General features: G+C 44.2%; 1 protein-coding gene across 4 annotated transcripts in view; it reads right to left on the reverse strand.

Annotated features, from left to right (window-relative positions):
• TENM3 (teneurin transmembrane protein 3) overlaps positions 1-18,469 on the reverse strand; it is a 554,322-nt gene that overhangs the window by 217,246 nt on the left and 318,607 nt on the right. For all 4 annotated transcript variants that reach the window (XM_004696135.2, XM_045286700.1, XM_045286698.1 and 1 more), the window contains exon 4: positions 7,626-7,864. In XM_004696135.2, the coding sequence (XP_004696192.1) occupies positions 7,626-7,864 (239 nt within the window). The remainder of the gene's footprint in view (positions 1-7,625; positions 7,865-18,469) is intronic.

The raw sequence follows: 18,469 nt of genomic DNA on the forward strand, positions 1-18,469 counted from the left end.
TTGACTCCTAGTGTCCCTAGAGGGCAAGGTAGAACTGCCCTTGTGGGTGTCCAGGACCGTAACTTTCTGGGAAAGCCTCTTCTGTCTTACATGGAGCAGCTGGTAGTTTTGAACAGATGACTTTGTGGATCACAGCCCAAAAGAGAGCCATTAAACCATCGGGACTCCCTTTGATATGATTAATATATCCTAAAATTAACTGTGATTGCTATATAACTCTGAACATACTAATGACTATTGAATTGTATACTTAAAATGGGTGAGACGTCTGATCTGTGAACTATATCTCAATAAGGATGTTATTTTTAAAAATCTTTTGTCAAATGAATGAATGGTTGGAAAAATCTGCTCCGTGGGAGAAAGGTAAGGCTGTCTGCTGTAACGACTGGCAGCCTCAGACCCAAAGAGGGAGTACTGTTCTGTCCTATAGGGTTGCTGTGAGTTAGAATTGAGGCGATGGTTCTGAGTTTGCCGTTGGCTTGGCCTGGACTCTTCCTATTCACCACGGCATTGGTACCACCAGGGGGTCCTTTTGAACTGCAGAAGCTCAGTTCCCAGCCCAGATCTGCTGCGTCACACTGAGCATATTTAACAAGCCCCCAGGCCCAGGTGATTCCTACGCACATTAAAGTTCGAAAGGCATAAGCCTAGACCTTCTGTCATGAAATGACCTGTTCTGGAATGCCACTAACGCCATCTTCTAAAAACAACAATGTGACTCTCACGGTTATGCTTTCATTTCCTCCCAGTTTTCAGTTCTTCCAAAGCTGCGTGGGAAGCAGCCTCGTGGGGCTTTGGTGTGTCCGGTGTAGCCGCCATCACCCACAAGCTGGCTGACTGAGGCGAGGGTTTTGCAGCACATTATGTGTTTGCTAAACGCAGAGAATGGCTTTCAGGGCTGCTGTGAGAAGGACCCGAGCGATGGGACACCAGCTCCTGGCACGATCCCTGGCACAGCAGGAGCACCCCACACAGCCCACTAGAGAAGGCGCTCCAGCCTTTGCTGACCTCTTCCCTAGGGGATCTCCCCGCTAACCAGGAGGACACACCTAGTGGACTTCTCCTCATCTTTCCAGCTCCAGAGCAAGCATTGACAGCAAGACCGAGCTTTTCAGTGGCATCTTCAGCCAGAGAAAGTGAATTGATTGCTCTTCTATTTTTTGCTCATCTACGAGGGGCCTTCCAAAAGTTTGTGGAAAAATTCCATATGTTTTAATTCCATTTTCCATGCTCTTTTGGAAGCCCCCTGAGGTTAGTCTGGGTGGACTAGAGAAACAAATCCATAGAAACTCATATGTGTATAAGACAGAGTTTTATATAAAGGGTAATTGTATATAAAGAAAGCATACTAACCCAGTGCTAGTCCATAAGTTCACTATTAGCCCACAGGTCCGATACCAATCTATAAAGTCCTCTTCAGACTCACGAAACATATGCAATGACCCGGAATGCAGGACAGTCACAGGCCAGTGGGTAGAAAGTCTTTGGATCCAGTGGCATTTTAAGCTTCTCAGCACTGGCAGGGGTCTCCATGTGGCTTCTCCAGTTCCCAGGGCACGGGGTCTATCAGCTTAGTGACATCTGTCTTGTCAGTAGGGTGGAGTCTCCAAGGGAGTGAGCCGAGCGAGACATAGTGTCTTCTGCCTCCAAGAAGAAATACAGGATTTCCCAGAATTCTCAGAAGGCCACGCCCACACAGAAGCCTCATTGGCTACGATCCAATTGACAGACTAGACTCTGTCACCCCTTCACTCTTAATCCTATCAAGTCCCAAATTGACACCAGATTATGTAACGAACACACCCCTCCACAATCACGTTGCAACAATACTATGCAGCATGAACTGGTTTTTGTAGTCCCCTGACTGAGGAGTAGGACCCCTGATGGCTTAGTGGTTTCACATTGGACTGCTAGCTACAAGGCCGGCTGTTTGAAACCACCAGCTGCTCTGTGGGAGAAAAATGAAACTTTCTACTCCCATAAAGATGCAGCGTCTTGGAAACTCACAGTTCTACCTTTCTCTAGAAGGTCATCATGGCTCAGAGTGGACTCAGTGGCAGGGGTTTTGCTTTGGTTTGGTTTTGAGTTTTGGCTGGGGAGGGATGAAATCCTGACTGTCTAATGCTGTCTGTGGGTGCTTACAAAGCTCCTTAGCCTTCCATAGATTAAAAAGCAAACTGAGCCTTCCTGGCGGGGAGTGGGGCGTAGATTTATATACATTGCTTGACTAGGTGTGTTTGGGTAGGAGCCCTGGTGGCACTGTTGACTGGGTTTTGGGCTACTAGCTGCAAGCCCAACTTGTTGTTGGTTCCAAGTCACCAGCTACTCCACAGGAGGAAGGTGAGGCTGGCTGCTCCCATCATCACTTCTTGTCCAGGAGAATTACAGTGGGTTTGGGCTGGTATGACCTTCTAGGACAATGGGATAATTTGGATATCTAACATCTACTAGAGTTTCCACAAAAATGTTGACCTAAACAGTGTTACTGAAATAAAAGCACCAGAAGGAAATTAAAATGGATTTCTAAAAGAAAATGCAGAGAAAGTAAGAATTTTATAAGCATAACATGGAAGACAAAATGTATAAGGGAAAAAAAAGGATAAACTTGAGTGTTTTAAAAAAATGCATCCTCTATAGGAAAGAATATTGAAAGCACCAAGTACTGCCAGGGGTGCTCAATACTCGATTGCCAGCTACTTGTTGATCGCAAATGTAGTGTGGGTAGACCGCATGGCATTAGAAGAATAGATGTGCACCTATCATCAATCCCGTCACTTAAGTGATATACAGCGCAGCCAATCAGATGCAATCTTAGGTGTCAAATGCATGCGCAAACAACTGCACTAAGTGCAGCAGAACCGACAAGCTAAGTTATCACCAATTACTTGACCTTGGTTTTATTTCTTTATCTTAAACGTAAGAAAGGGTATTAAATGAGTGGGGGAGCTGGACCAAGTAAGAAGACAAAAACGTATCACTTTCATATGGAATGGGAGATTTTGACAGTACAAGCCAACATTCAGCTGAAGTCCAGAGTGCATGGACAGTTCTGGAACTTACTCGCAGAGGGAAAGTACCCAAACATGAGAACATGTGCTACTGCCTTGACTGCATTATTTGGCTCTACTTATTTATGTGAGTCAGCCTATTCCCACATAAAGATCATTAAGTCCAAGTACTGTTCCACCATGACTGATGATCATTTGGAAGTGTGCTTGAGGCTGGCTGTCAGCAGCTCCTGTCCAGACTACGCATCCCTGGCTCATTTCCATTCAGTGCAAGTCATCAGAGTAAACTCAGGTCATGACAAAAGATGTACATCGTTAATTGTGTTGTGTTGTGCAATGTGGACTCATGTGGTTATGCAAGGTACATAAACAGACATTGTACATATAAAGAATCTCAACGCATTTACAAATAAATGTAATAAATAAATAAAAATAAAGATAAGTTTTGCATTTTTGTAGTTGGTAGATCATTTTGACTTGATCATTTTATAAGTAGCTCGCAAGCTGAAAAAGTGTGAGCACCCCTGGCCAGAAGAATAGACGAATATACCTTGGAAAAAATACAGTAGAATGCTCTGTTTACAGGGAGGAATCCATCCCTGGAAAAGGACACTGTGCTTGATCAAGTAGAGGTCAGTGCAAAGCACAGGACCTCCCCAAAATGGGCTCAAGAGGTTGACTGGCATAGTGGCTCTTCCCCCAAACGCTCACGCCTGGGAGCAGTGGAGAGGATGGCACAGACCTGCAGGGCTTCTTTCTGCTGTATGGCAGGTCTCTCTGAGTCAGGGCTAACTGGATGGCACTTAACAACAACAACAACAACGACATGTATGGCCAGAGATTATGAACAAAGTTGATAACAGGTGATAAAGATGTATATATGACAAAGGACTCCTATCCCTAATACATAACCACTTGAACTAATGAAAGGACCAAATTCTCAGTAGGAAAATGGACACACAGGTACATATAATGGATCCATTAATACACGAAGGGTTATTTAGTATGACTGGTTATAAAGTAAAACAGCAATCAAATGGGTTTTACCTAAGAGACTGACAAAGGCTAAAAATCTTGATAGCTCAGGGTAAAATGGTCAAAGTTTCAAATCTTAAAATACGGCCACTCTTTAGCATAGCAACTTTCTTTCAAAGTAGTCTGATAGGAATTTGATCATATGAATACACACAAACATACACATACAGCTACTGCATTCTTGGAAACTAGTTTAATTAAAAATAGCTAATAAATGTACTTTTCTTGATGATGTATAGTGAATAAGGGAGAAAAGTCTATTATAAAATGCATTAAAATAGGAACCTCAAAATATACCATGGAAGGAAAGACTTATCTGGAAGGGGAGTGAGCAGACACTTAACAATGGCTACCTGTGCATTGTGGGATGGCCATTCCTTTTCGCTTTCTTCTTCGGCCTTTAGTCTCTGAGATGAAGAAATAGCGAAAACAAACACCCGAACTTATCCGCCTGCCTTGCCCAACGCTATCTCTCCTCCCCACCTCCCTCCATGTCTTTCGGTCCAGAGGCCATCCACCTTGACTCTCCTGCGATCATTTTGCCTCAGAGAAGAGACATGTTGATACACAATTCTCATAATTCCCCATTGCCACACAGAAGGTCAGAACAAATATTCTAGGACAAAAATCATTCTTTAAGGTTAAAAAATTTTCTTTTAACTCCTTAAAGGTGTGGCTTTCTAATTGACCGTAGGAGAAGGGGATTGGTAAGGGCTTGAGGTGGAGGGGAGGGGCACTTTAACGATGGTTGTGTCTTGCTCAAGGATGTGTGGGCAATCTGACAATGACATTGGTCTCCCTGGATTCGGGGTTTTTTGGGCTGATCTGGCTAGACAGGCAACGGCTTCCTTTATCTCTCTCAGCTTTGTCTACACTCGAACAAGAAAAGGACACGCTTCTCTGAGCCAAGTGTCCGGTTCAAGGGTAAAGTTGGCATCTCTCTTCAAAATATTTGATCATATCGATGAAAATGAAATGTTTTGCTTGATTAAAAAAATCATTGTTAGTGTGTTAGTCATTCAGTGTATGGAGGACAATGGGATTCTAAGCACACGTGTGCTTAATTCTAGTCCCCAAAGTAGGAGAGGGTCCTTTTGTGATCAGTCACTTCTCTCCAGATAACATTGTGGTGTTATCGCCTCCATTTCTGGCACAACAATGAGAGGGTAACAAATGTTCAACAAATACCTGTTGGACTTAAGAGAACTTACGTTCAACACAAAGTAGATGAACCCTACTGTGTGTATGTTTCTATGTGGCATACACTAAAAGCAACGAGGGATGTTCATGATAACAACATGAGCAGGAAGAAAGTAGAAGGCTAACTACTAAGGAGTGCAAATTGGGGGGGGCGGATTGAGTTTTTATTTAAAAGTGTGAGACTTTTATATTCACTAAGACTGTTGGAAAGAGTACAAGTGTTACAAGTATTAGTATTCTCATTTCACATGAGAATTTGATGTTTTCCTTCTACTCATACCATGTAAGCCATACTAGATGAATCAAGGCGGATACTAAAAATATCTGACTAGTGGTAAGATACAGGCACTGACCAGTCAACACAGACATTGACCGCCAGCCCCCATGGCATTTATCCACCTGGTCACCATGCACTCTAGTAAAAAGGAAAGCATCCCCGGGCTGCAGTGGTTACCCACTGGGCTCTAACTTTAAAGTCAAACGTTCAAAACTACCAGCCGCTCTGTGGGAGTAAGATGGGACTTTCTTCTCCTGCAGAGAGTTACACTCTTGGAAACCCACAGGGCACGTTCTACTCTGGCCTATTCAGAGGGTTGCCATGAATCAGAATCAATTCCATGGCAGCAAGTTCGCTTTGCTTTTTATAGCACCAGGGATCTTACACATACATAGACGTACATGCTTAACTTATCATATCCTGTTGAGGACCAGTGCATTTCAGAACCATTTAAATTCTTTCAAAGCACTCTGATGACAGATGCCAATCATTGATGCAGCCAGGTAGGAGAGACTGGCTTAAAGGTGGGGATAGTTCCTACTTAAGTGCTAAGAATTTGCCTTTGAATACTGGGCTTTCTGCCTGTGACGTTCCTCCTCTGACCTGAATGTTATGAAATACCAGATTACTGTTTCCCCAGGGCACCGCCTGTGGCAGACCTTCTGCTACCAAGTTGGGTGGTTTTCACAAGGCAAGAATTCTACAGTAGATTTAAAAATGACAAGCAGGCTTCCTTTAGCTTTCACCTCTGACCGATGGGCAGCGAAGTGACTGAAGGGCGCAGTGATCCAATGAGGGTAACAAGGCAGAGGCTTGGCCCAGGGCAGAAAAGCCCCCCCTTTCATCAGTGATGCCTGACGTGGTCAAAGAACTTGACTAACACAAGGCCTGCTGCCACCCTGCCTCAATGAATCATGGGGGAATTCCTTCCTGTGTCCAAGTCGACGGCTCCGCTCTATGTGCTGGTCAGTGTTCATGGGCTTTGTCGACCAAGAAGGTGCCGGAGCTTATGGCAGCAACGGGTTGATTACAGGAGCATCACACGATTCTGCACGCGGCTCCGGAGCACTCTAACGCTGCTGCGGCCTTTCACGGGTGTCGAGAATCACTTTGTAAACTTGGACATGCATCGCTGGCTGCCGTTCTTGGGGCAACCGCACAGCCTGTGATTTATCTCAGTGGATACCATTAGCATTTCAGTGCCGTAGGCTTTTCCCTACACCTAAGAGCAGATCAAAATCCCGATGTGGTCATTTCTGACAACTTAAAACGCAATCTCCAGTAGTCGGTACGTGGCGCATGCTATGCCATAGTTAAAGACGAGGGATATTTACAACTTCTATTAGTGGCTTCCACCATTCGGGTTACTTAATAACTGAAAAATGTGATCAATACTACACCTGAAAAGATTTTATAAAAAAAAAAAATCCACATCTATGAAGGAGTACAGAACCCATCCGTCGTTTTATGGATGCACAGCTCTCTGGAGAGTGCTCCTGAGTGCAGGCGGAGGGCCTGAGGGATGAGCTTTCCATTAGAGGGCTGAGTGCGCTGAAAGAAGTGGAATCTCACAAGCAGCAGAGAGAGCTCCCTCTTGACTAGGCATGGAAGGGAATTCCTGCAGGCAGTATTTTGCGGACCTGGAGATCGCCGTGGTTCACCATGGGTAAGTCAAGCACAAATGCACATGCTAGTCTTCTTCACTCTTGAGGGATGTAAGCGACCTATAAAACCAGCTTGTCTATTCGTCTCAACCTTCTGAACTTTCATTCAATGACTCTGTGAAGGAGCCCTGGCAGCGGCGTTAAGGAAGCGATGGACTGGGAACCGCAAGGCTGGAGGTTCAAACCCACCAATAGGACCTTCAGGAGACTGATGAGGCGGTGTGCCCCTGTCAAAGTTTATAGGTTCGGAAACCCCATACAGGGTAGGCTAGGAGTCGGAATCAGTTCAATAGCAGTGGGGCTTTTATTTCGGTGATTTGTAAAGCTATTCCCAACTTCTCCCTCAGATAATACATTTCTTAACCAAAAACATAAGAGCGGCCAAAAAACACTCCAGCACCCAGATTCACAGACATGATAATTCTAAAAATGTGTTCTTACCTATAAAATAGGATAGGAGTATTGCCAGGAGCACCGAGACCCCTACAGCACAGAGGGCAGTACATTTCCAGCTACAGTACTTTGAAGACTTCTTGAATTTAAAAGCACTTCTTGACAGGGTGTTTCTAGGTAGTGGCCGGGTAGGCGGTGAATAAACAGAGCCAGATGCCATTGTGTATCCTGGGGTTGCAGTACTGAACAGTGGCGTCGTCCCTGTTCCTGTTTTGAATAGGAAATGCCTGTGGAAAAGGAGAATTTCATTGTAAGCCACACATACATTCAAATGGGAGGGCAGAGCCAGCTGTGTGCTAGTAATCCCCACCCACTCCCCTGCTCTTCTTCCCATTGACCGCAGATCATTTTAAAATGGGGAAAACATAGACATATTTAAACAACAACAATAACAACAACAAAACTCATAGAAATCATTAATGAAAAGGATATTTTTGGATTCTTCACACTTAAATATATATAAAATTGTAATTAGGTGAAGGTTTAGAGCACCAGTTACCAGTTCATACACTCTTGGTATCAATTCATGGATTTTGTGGATTCCTACAAGGTACCGTCTCTGACCCCACTTCCTCCCAGTGTTTTGTTGCCTTTTCTCTTTCTTTCCTAACCCTTGGTAATTCCCCCTCCCCCTCCCCCCTCTCTAGGAAATGCTGCTCATTTGTTCTCAAATGGTTGATTATTCGGCCACAAGCGTGAGTTCTGTTTCAGACCTGGAGGGTTAAGGGCCAGCATCTCAGGGTTTAGAGATAAGGCACAGATGTCTCACCTGTCTCTTTCTGCCCAGTAAGCCTCTTCTAAAGACTTATTCTTAATGTATTGCGTAGGCTGTATGCACACCCAAGTAATGACTGTCCTGCCTAGTAGGAATCTTGAGAGGCTTATGCGAATGGTCCTATTTCTTGCACAACCCCCCTTTGGAGCTTCCCTGTAGAAAATACCTTAAGACAATCTTCACAAGTCACATAAGGAGGAAACCAGTCTGTTATTGCATGGCTACCTGCGGACTATCATGTACGACTATGCATTCATCTAAACACAACTAAGTGTGATCACTGAGCCATTCTGCAGGTCGGCTTCTTTTCTGGAAGTCCATGGAAACATTCTAACCCTCTCCTGCTCTCCCACTCACAAGGACCGTCACGCTAGGCCACAGAAAGCTGGTCAGTCCTCCAGTGATACGACCTAATTTTACTTTTAGTAAATGGCATTGTGGGTAACATGTTGGACCAGAAGTTCAAAACCATCAGCGGCTGCTCAGAAGAAAGACAAGGCTTTCTTCTCTCGAAGAGAGTGCTAGTCTCATAAATTCACGGGGGGCAGTTTCGCACGGCCCTGCAGGGTCACAGGCAGTCAGAATTGCCTCAACGGCAGTGTGAACGTCAACCATAAGCAGGAAGGTTTAGCTGTTGCTGGCGAGGGTCCACAAAATACTCTCTGAAACGAAACCTAAGTAAATTGTACTAGAACTGAAATTCTGAGCACCCTGGTTGCAGAAGGCTTGGATGAATAGTAACAGTGAAAACCAAAATGCACCTGCATACATTGCACATAGATTAAGCCTCCCATGAATTCCTTAAGAGCACTAACCAAAGGTGTAGATAACCTTGCCCCCAGACAGGGTGTACTTACACTCCCTCAAGCCAGCCCAGGGAGGGGGCAATCTCTACTTAGGGGTTTGCCTGAGGGTGTCCTTGATGGAGATCACCATACTGGGGGCAGTGTTAGGGGGTCACATCATCATGAGGCCTAGCTGTTGTGCTCTGACTGTCTTGGATGGAAGGCCCTGGACCAATCTTTTAAACTCTTCTGTTTAATAATAATCTACTTGTCCCAATTATGGTCCTGTTCCCACTTCTGTCATCCCATCTGTTACAGTGATGTGTATTTTTCTGCCACCAGTCATGCATTTGTGACCATTTCCTTTATTCCATGCCTTATTTGATTCGTGTCCTGACTGTGAATCATCAGATGCCATTATGACCCCGTGCTCATGGTCTCCCTCCTCTGAATGATGTGTCTGTGTCTTTGGGCAGTTTCTGTCCTTTTTGATATTTAACAAATGTTCTCCTTGAATTATATTTGAGATCAAGGTTTTTTGTGTATCTTACAGCAAAATGAAGGGGTCAGTGAAGTTGATTCTACATCAAATATAAAGATTTCCTAAGCACGGAGCTGTACATCAATGGAGCAAATTGCCTCTGAAAGCTGTGTGTTCTCCTACCTTGAAGATACGTAAGCAGAAATGGAATGATCACATGATAACAATGCTATAGAAGAATTCTATATTGGATGCAAGTACACTGTAAGATGACTAGTTTTACAATTTCTATTAAGGTTAGGAGTGTCGTCTACCCAGACGCATCTACAAAGAAAGGATTGTCAATCTATTTTAAAAAACATTAGCCCTTGAAAACCCTATAGAGCACAGTGCTCAATGTCAAGAAGAAAAAAGCACAGCACAACTGGGCCAATGATAATATCATGATCGACAGAACAGATGGGAGTTATCAAGGATTTCATCTTGGATCTGTAACAAATAATCATGGAAGTAACAGCCAAGAAATCAAACTACTTACTGAACTGGGCAAATCTGCTGAACCAGAGCTCTTTAAAGAGCAAGGACCTCTCTTTGAGGTCTAAGGTGAGCCTGTCCCAAAGCATATCTTCAGTCACCTAATAGGCATGTGAAAGCTGTACACTGAGCAGGGACGACTAAAGAGGAATGGATACATTTGAATACGGTGTTGACAAAAAATATTGAAAATCCCATGGACCACGAGAAGAACAAATACATTTGCCTTGTAGGGGAGTCCAGACAGAACGCTCCGTAGAAGGGAGACGGCCATGCTTCCTCTCACGTACTTGGCACCTGAGAGCAGTCCAGGAGAAGGACATGCTTGGTAAAGTAAAGGGTCAGTGAAAAAGAGGAGGACTCTCAGCGAGGTGGATTGACAGGGACTGCAAGCATGGACTCCAGCATCAGAACAATTGTGAGGATGCCACAGGACTAAACAACGGTTCGTTGTGGGGTTTGTGGTATTGCTAAGAGTTGGAGCTGACTCACTGGCACCCATCAACATCATCCACGGCAACAGCATCAACAACCATAGTCAGTGGAGCCCCTGGGTGGTACAAATGGTCAGAGTGCTTGCCTGTTGACTGACAGGATAGAGGTCTGAGTCCTCCCAGAAGTACCAGCAAGAAGAAATGCTTGATGAGCTACTTCAGAAAAGCCAAATACTGCAGACCTTTGGGGGCACGGTCGAACTCTTAACATACATGAGGTCACTCGGAGGCAGAGTCAAATTGATGGCAGGCTGTTTTATTTTTGACCCTAGTCAAGCACTGTCATTAAATATCAGGGTCCTGAAATACCAGATTTCACCTATCTGAAACAAGCTATTCAGGAATTACTAAAACTCTGACTTGGTTTTATCATTCATATCTATATCCAACATAAGGTATATGATCACTAAGCATTAGCTATTACTCTCTCCAAATTCACTTATTGGAATCTGTATTCCAAAAGAAGAAAAATCAAAATTTAGAAGCTCTAAATTTGATCCGATTTAAAATGTAATGCCATTAAAACACATGTGTCTAAAATGCATTGCACATCTCACAGTGGGTCCTCCACGGGTGCATACTCTGGTGAGAGGCTGGAGAGCAATCTGCCGTGGAGTGCTCGGGTCATCTAGGTCAGTCATTTTTCTACAGAGAACAAGAGAATGAATCTTTCAGGATGTGCTGCCTGCATTGACTCAAGTTAGTTGTTAGCACATGCATACTGCCATAGACAACAGCTAAAAATGACTGTGTGTGTCTGAGTCCCCATGTCCCGGTGACACTTTATTTATGGATGCTGAAAGCTTCACTTCATATAATGTTCATGTGCCATGAAATATCCTTCTTTTAACTGACTTTTACCAACCACTTAAAGATGTACAAAACATCCTTAGCTCATTAGCAGTACAAAAACTGCAGCCGGGCTGGACATGGTCTGTGAGCTTGATCTAGATTCTCACTTCCTTTACAATTACACAGGAAAAGCGATCAAGAGGCTCAACAGCCCATAGTAACAGACGGTCCCTTTACTGCCATCAGAAAAGATTAACAAAACAGAAGAAGAAGAAGCAAACTCAAGGATGCATATTCACTTTTTGTGGAGAAGGTGCTGGACAAGGCATACGTCACATGGCAGTTACTGGTATCCGCTTGGGAATGCCACCCTAAATAGTAATGCCACTGAAGACGTTTCCAGATGACCGCCATTGCCTGAGTCCTTACTCAAGTGCTTGTCCTATTAGCTCAGTTGACCTTCACCATAATACAACGAAAGGCAAGATAACCCCTTGTAGTCTCCTCCAAATCTCAGTTCAAATATTTCTGTGCTAAAAAGGTGCTCCCCTGCCCACCTAATCCAAAGTTCTGTTTTTTAACTTGTTACTGTGTTCTGCCCACTTGGTTCTGATTCACACCCACACCTTGTGGCAGAGCAGAACTGCCTCATGCGAGTTTCTAGGTTGTAACCTTCATGGAAATCAAATCATCAGGTCCTTTGTTCTTTCTTGGGTGGACTTGAAGTATCAACCTTTGGATGCTCAGGGATCTTTCTGGTTTCCTTTCTTCTCCAGCATGTCACTGTGCGATTTTCTTCAAAGCACTGACTACAATCAGAGAGAAGCCAAGTATTTACTCATGTTGCTGGTCTCAGGCTCGGTCAACTTGCTCCCAGACTCCTGGCGACTCTCTGTACAAAGAACGAAACCCTCCCCGATCCTGGGCCAGTCTTGTTCTTTGGAAATCCTGTTTAAAATGGCGTTTTCTTTCTTCCTCCTGGAATTTCCCCCTTTCCGTCTTGGCTCTGCAAGAGCCAAGCAACCCTTTTCAATTCCAGTAACCATTTTCTCTCATTGCCTCTGGGAGAGATGAGGCAAGATGCAAAGCAGAAATCGCCCAAGTCTCGTGCTGGTTTTGGAATGCCTAGGCTACTGGGTGAAATGGAGTGGACTGGGTTATAGCCCAAATGTTTGGGAGAAATATGGTTTGTGGTAAAGGGGGTTTCCCGCCAGACCAGGAGAGTACTTTCAGGCTTGGCACAGTGAGAGAAACAGAGGGGAGCTGATGAGTGCAGAGGGTCCAGTAGGGCCCAGCCAAAGGCACCAGCCTCTGCTTTGTAAGCAGCATCCTAGGGGGGTGGCAAGTCTCCAAAAGAGAGAGGCTCTCTCTAGGACCTCCACCCCATGCTGGAGGTGCACGAACTACAAAGTGCTAGCCCAGTAAGCTAAGCGCAAACACAGAAACAAGGAACATCGGGAAGGTCACCACTTACTACATAGCCCCAGAAGGAGCCCTGGGAGCATAGTAGGTGCTATAGAGTGACCTCAAAATCAGCGGTTTGAAATTACTCTGAGGGAGAGAGATGAAGCTTTTTACTTCTGTAAAGAGTTCCATATAATCGCTGTAACCCAGAGGGGGAGTTCTACTCTATCTTACAGGGTAACCCAGTGGGTAACCCACTGTGCCCTGAGCCGCTAGCTTCAAGGTTTGTGGTTCAGACACACCAGTTGCTCCGAGGGAGAAAGATGAGGCTTTCTAATACTGTAAAGATTTAAAGTCTCAGAAACCCAGTTGCAGTTTTACCTTGCCCTAAAGGTCGATAGGCTTCCATGACCTAACAGTGAGTGAGTGTGGAAGCTGATGAACTGAGAACTTTCCCCAATGCACAACGCTGTCTTCTCTCAGAGGGAACATAGACTCCATGAGGTGGTGATCACCTCTGGGCTTAGAAATCTCCTGACACATAGTAGGTGTTCAATAAAGATGAGAGGCGAAGAAAATCCATGTGAAAGTGTAATGAAATGATAGTGGAAGGTCCCTAGGAGCTTTAAAAAATATCCTGGAATTTGTAAAAGGCTGATCATTTTCCAGATGGAGAAAAATGAATCTCTAAGAAGTCAAGTCCTTTGGCCACAGACACACAACTAATCATGAGAAGAAATGGGATATGAACCTGAGCAATTGGACCCGGAAGCTTCTGTTCCTAGCCTCCACACCAAAATATGGCCAATGAGCTAGATAGATGTTGACTTCTGGTTAGGCATATCTGTTTTAATTTCTAAAATTTGAGCTATCAATACTTGCTAGCCCTCTGCCTTGGAAAGCCTCTTAAGTGATTTTAGCAAGGGACTCCCTCACACCCTAGGCTTGACTTTTCCAAACAAAGCAAAACAAAATAGACTAGGAATTTTTATGAGGAATACTCAACGTTGAGCTATCATTAAAAAGACAGATGTAACACCTTAAAACTCCTACGCTGTTCACAATCGTTGGCAGAAGCAAAGCTATCTTCATCTTGGGTTTCTAATGCAGTTTCTTGGGTTTCTAATGCAGTTGATAAATAATTTTACTTCTGTTCCTACATGAGACAATGGGATTTACGCGTATACTTTTGCCACCGACTTTCTATTGCAGGAGCACAGAGTCTTCACCTCCCCATGGAAGGGACGGCCCACATATCACGGGGCATCAGCCCAGGGCTTGGAAACACGTGTGCATGGCACAAACACGAGCATTTAAACACTGAGAGAGGAACCACACCACCAGGGCGCTGTGTCTTAACCACCAGAGCCTGCAGTGCTTTCAGATGGCTGTCTAGCACGTAAGTATGGAAAGAGTCAAGATTGCTGAAATCGATATATTTTTGAAGGTTTCAGAAACACAGGGGGGCATTTGTGTGAGGGCGGATTCCTTGGGGTACAATTCTGCCTCAGGACAGCGATGTTAAAATACCCAGGTGGAAACGTTCTGAGACGTGAACCAGGGAGTTCAAGAGGCAGAGACCAGCATCTTTTCTATAGCAGAGCACATTTCCTGGCGGGACTTTGTTGGGTTCAGAGAGAATACTTTTTTCCTCAGAGTCAACAATGCGCTTTCTATGATCGCTTGTGGGAAAAACCAACACTGTCAAGTGTCTATTGTGATGTACCTAGATCTTGAAGCCTTGGGGGAGCCCTGGTGGTGCAGTGGTTAAGGTGCTAGGTGACCAATCCCAGCGTCAGCCTCAGGAACCCACCAAACAGCGTGGGAGAAGACGTGGCAGCCGGCTTCCGTGGGGATCCACAGCCGTGGAAACTCTCTGGGCCAATCTACTGTGTCCTAGAGGGTCTCCATAAACTGACAACAGTGATTCTTTTTAAAAGCACCGAATGAACAAAAAAAAAAAAACAAACCACAAAAACCACCTAAAGGGCCAACACAATGCTGAAAACATACCAGGGTGCTTCAAGACATTTGTGACAAAATAGATGCCAAAGATGATGGAATTTTCCACACGTTTTTTTTTTTTTGAAGCACACTCGCGTTAGGAGAGCCACACAGATATTTAATGGATGGACAGTTAAAAATTCAGTTAGACGGAGAATATGTAATGGCTTTCCACTTTGATCGCCTAATTCCCTGAAAGGCACATGTTTCTGCGTCATCTCGGGCCCCCCCCCATCCCTGTGTCTCTGCTGGGGGTGCAGCCTGGGGAACAGGGTTGTCGGGTGTGTGTGTGTGTAAATGTAAATTCTGCAAAAATTACTACAAAAAACATATGGTTTTGACCTGGCATCTACATGAGGTTTGTTGGAATAAAGAGAAATTCTCTTTACTTCGCAGACCATATTTGGGAATGGGGGAAAAAAAGCAGCAGCGAATCTGGTGTGCACATTCCCCATTGTATTCAGCAATAAAGCATCCACGGCTGCAGCAGCCTCTTCGTAGCACAGAGCACACCGCGCGCTGAGCTTGTCCACGGTTCCCTAACGACGCCCTGCGTGACGCCTGCCTGCAGCTGCGCAGCTTTCCGCGCCCCGTCTGCACGCTGGGGAGGAGCTACAGCAGCACATCTGAACAGAGACTATCAAGACTGAGACGAGGAAAGTCAAGTTGAAAGCCCAAAAGACAGCTGGTGCAGAAGGTCACTGAGCACTAACAGGTGCATTGTGGCTCCGGAATCTTGAGGGGGATTCTACTTAACAACAACAACAACAACAACAAGACGGGGGCCGCAGAACTGCCTTCATTGCATCATTAACTTGTAATGCTATGCAGTATCTAACATACAAACGGGACGGATTACCCTATATTAAGGACAATAAATCATTTCTGCTTGTCTCCTTAAGTTACATATCCATTTCTTCTTTGTTGATCTCCCTTTGGCCCGACCCCTCCCGCCCAGATCCCACACGCCACTGGAGTTTCTCTGTCTAGCGGTTCTATGGGAAATCCTCTGGCGGGCCTGTCACAAATGAGAAATTAATGGGGTCTAAAGCGGGTTCCCTCTCTCCTGCCTTCCTCATTCTTACCTTCTTGGTCAAAGTTCGTACCTCTTGCATTTCCATCTCAAATTGGTGCCGTTTTCAATTATTCCCATTTCCTGTCCCTCCAGAATGTAATGTCAGGGAACCCCACATTCTGTCCTCCAAAGCACTTTCTGTGTGTAAGGGGCGGGGGTGGGGGGTGGGGGTGGAGGAAGTTCGCTGCAGTTTGTATACCTCAACCTCCTCCTTGGAAAAAGATTTGGCGGAGGCAGAGCAAATGGAAAACATCAGCAATTTCATTTCATATTTTCTTCTGCTGTCAAATGTGTTCTAAATAGTGAATGCGTACAGTATACATAATTATTTCTGCATGTCCGGTCATCATTTTTCGCTACCTTATTTGAGGCCACTTCAAATTTCTCCTTACGAGTTCTGCTTTTTCACCCCAGGTCTTTGCAGGTATGCTGTGCGTTTGATGGATTTGGTCTTTCAAAGTACTCACCAGGAAGCACCACACAATCTTACGATTTTTAGTGGAAAGGTCATCAGATTTTTCCCTAGTAAATCTAAATGTGCATTAGCGCCCATCTATCAATACTCATTTAAAACAAACTTAATGTGAAGTACAAAATATAGAATTCACCTGCTGACAAGAACGGCTAGGACCTGTATACCCATGTTCACTGAATTGCTCGTCCTGAGCGTCAACAGGTGAAAACAAGCTCCATGGACACATGAACAGATCAACAACATTTGGTCTCTGTGTGTGTACTATGAAATATCCCCCATCCCACTCAGAAAAAGAACCCAAATCAAACTCAGTGCCACTGAGTTGATACCGACCACAGAGACCCCATAGGACTGGGCTATAGACAGGGTCTCCCCCCCGCCCCGAGTTTCCGAGATTGTTTACTGGAGTAGACAGCGCCAAGGAGTGGTCGTTGGTTTTGAACTGCTGACCATCAAATTGCTGCTACTCTGCTCTAAAGAGTGATAGGTCTTGATGCATGCTACCACAGAGATGAAATTGGAAAATACCATGTTTAACCTAGTAAGTCAGTTTCAAAATGGCAAACATTGTACAATCTCACTTATATGAATTGGTAAAGAGAAACAAAAAATTATTAGTGGTTATCAGGGATGGGGCGTAGGGAGCCATGGGGAAGTTTTGCTTTATATGAATGGTGGCAGAATGATTTGGGAAAACATACCCAAAAAGGTTGAATAACTTGGAGAATGTAATCAGTGTGACTGAGATGCACATGTGGAAATAAAGGTGTGAAAAAGGAATCACTAGGGAAATATGGGTTACGAGGAGTATTCTGTTCAGCAGATGGATACAATTAGGTTATTTCTCTAAAACTAAGAACGGGGTTGAGTAGGTGGGCTATTATAGGGACCACAATGGCAAGCATCCCTGGGAAATGTGTTACCGCTTTATTCAGAGTGGTTGAATCATTTCCTCCATGGGAGATTAGAGCAGAAAAAGAAACGTCAGGAAGAAACTGGGCAACTACTGAGTGAAAACTGAATTACATTCACTTCATCATTGGTTATCTTCACTGGAAACAGTTGGTTTTATCTAAAACCTTTTTAGGGATTAACAAACAAAGCAAATGACTAGCAGAAAAAGGGTGTAGTACTTAGTCTTCAGCTTCTGTCCCCAAGGCCCAGTTGAAATCTTTATTAGTGACATACAGACCCCTGGAAAACACTTCTATTATGCATCACATCCATTATCTCCTATGCGGCAGTTCGACTCAGGAAATGTGGAAGCTTTCTTTCTTTTTTTTGACATTCCCGGTTAGGTACAGAAAGTCATTTACACGACATCAAAGGTAAAATATTTACACAAAATGTCTCAATGCCGTGTCGCCTACTCATGCTTCCAGATAAATCAACACACGTTTACCTAGAAGATAGATGGCCTTTAGACAGAGGCTCTGATTCAAAGACAATGTGCCAATGAGAAGAACGGCTATATTTGGCCAAATTTATAACCTTTTCAGAAATCAAATTTCTGACTTAAGAGTTAAGGACATTTTAAGATGTAGGTTCTTTTATCCTCCCGGCAAAATACGACTTTCTGGATTTAAGAGGCATATGACAGGTCTCACAAGATTTCCTCAACATCAAACGACTCTTCCAAAATGACATTTTGAGATCTAAAGAAAATGAATCCCACACACATGGATTAAAGTCACCTGCAGGGATATGAAGGTTAAAATTAACTACTGAGTTCAAGATTGTCTCAGTCACTTGATCCTGGATGAACAACGGATGGTGTGCTCAGAACTCAATTGAGGCAAAACCCATTTTAAATCCTTGTCACCATTTGTAATGTTCAATAGCTGTTGTATGCTTTCTCCCATACTGTCATCATTCGTTTAATTGCGTATAGTGAATAACTATAATGAGTGTATATTTAGTAAGCATTGTAGGACGAGAAACAGCCTCACATATTTGCAAGACAACACTTGGAAGAAATGTAAGAAGATGACCTGACTGTTCGCCAATCATTGT

This window comes from Echinops telfairi, unplaced genomic scaffold (assembly GCF_000313985.2).
Source record: "Echinops telfairi isolate 266 unplaced genomic scaffold, ASM31398v2 ScPeMD7_9;HRSCAF=40, whole genome shotgun sequence".
NCBI lineage: Eukaryota > Metazoa > Chordata > Mammalia > Afrosoricida > Tenrecidae > Echinops > Echinops telfairi.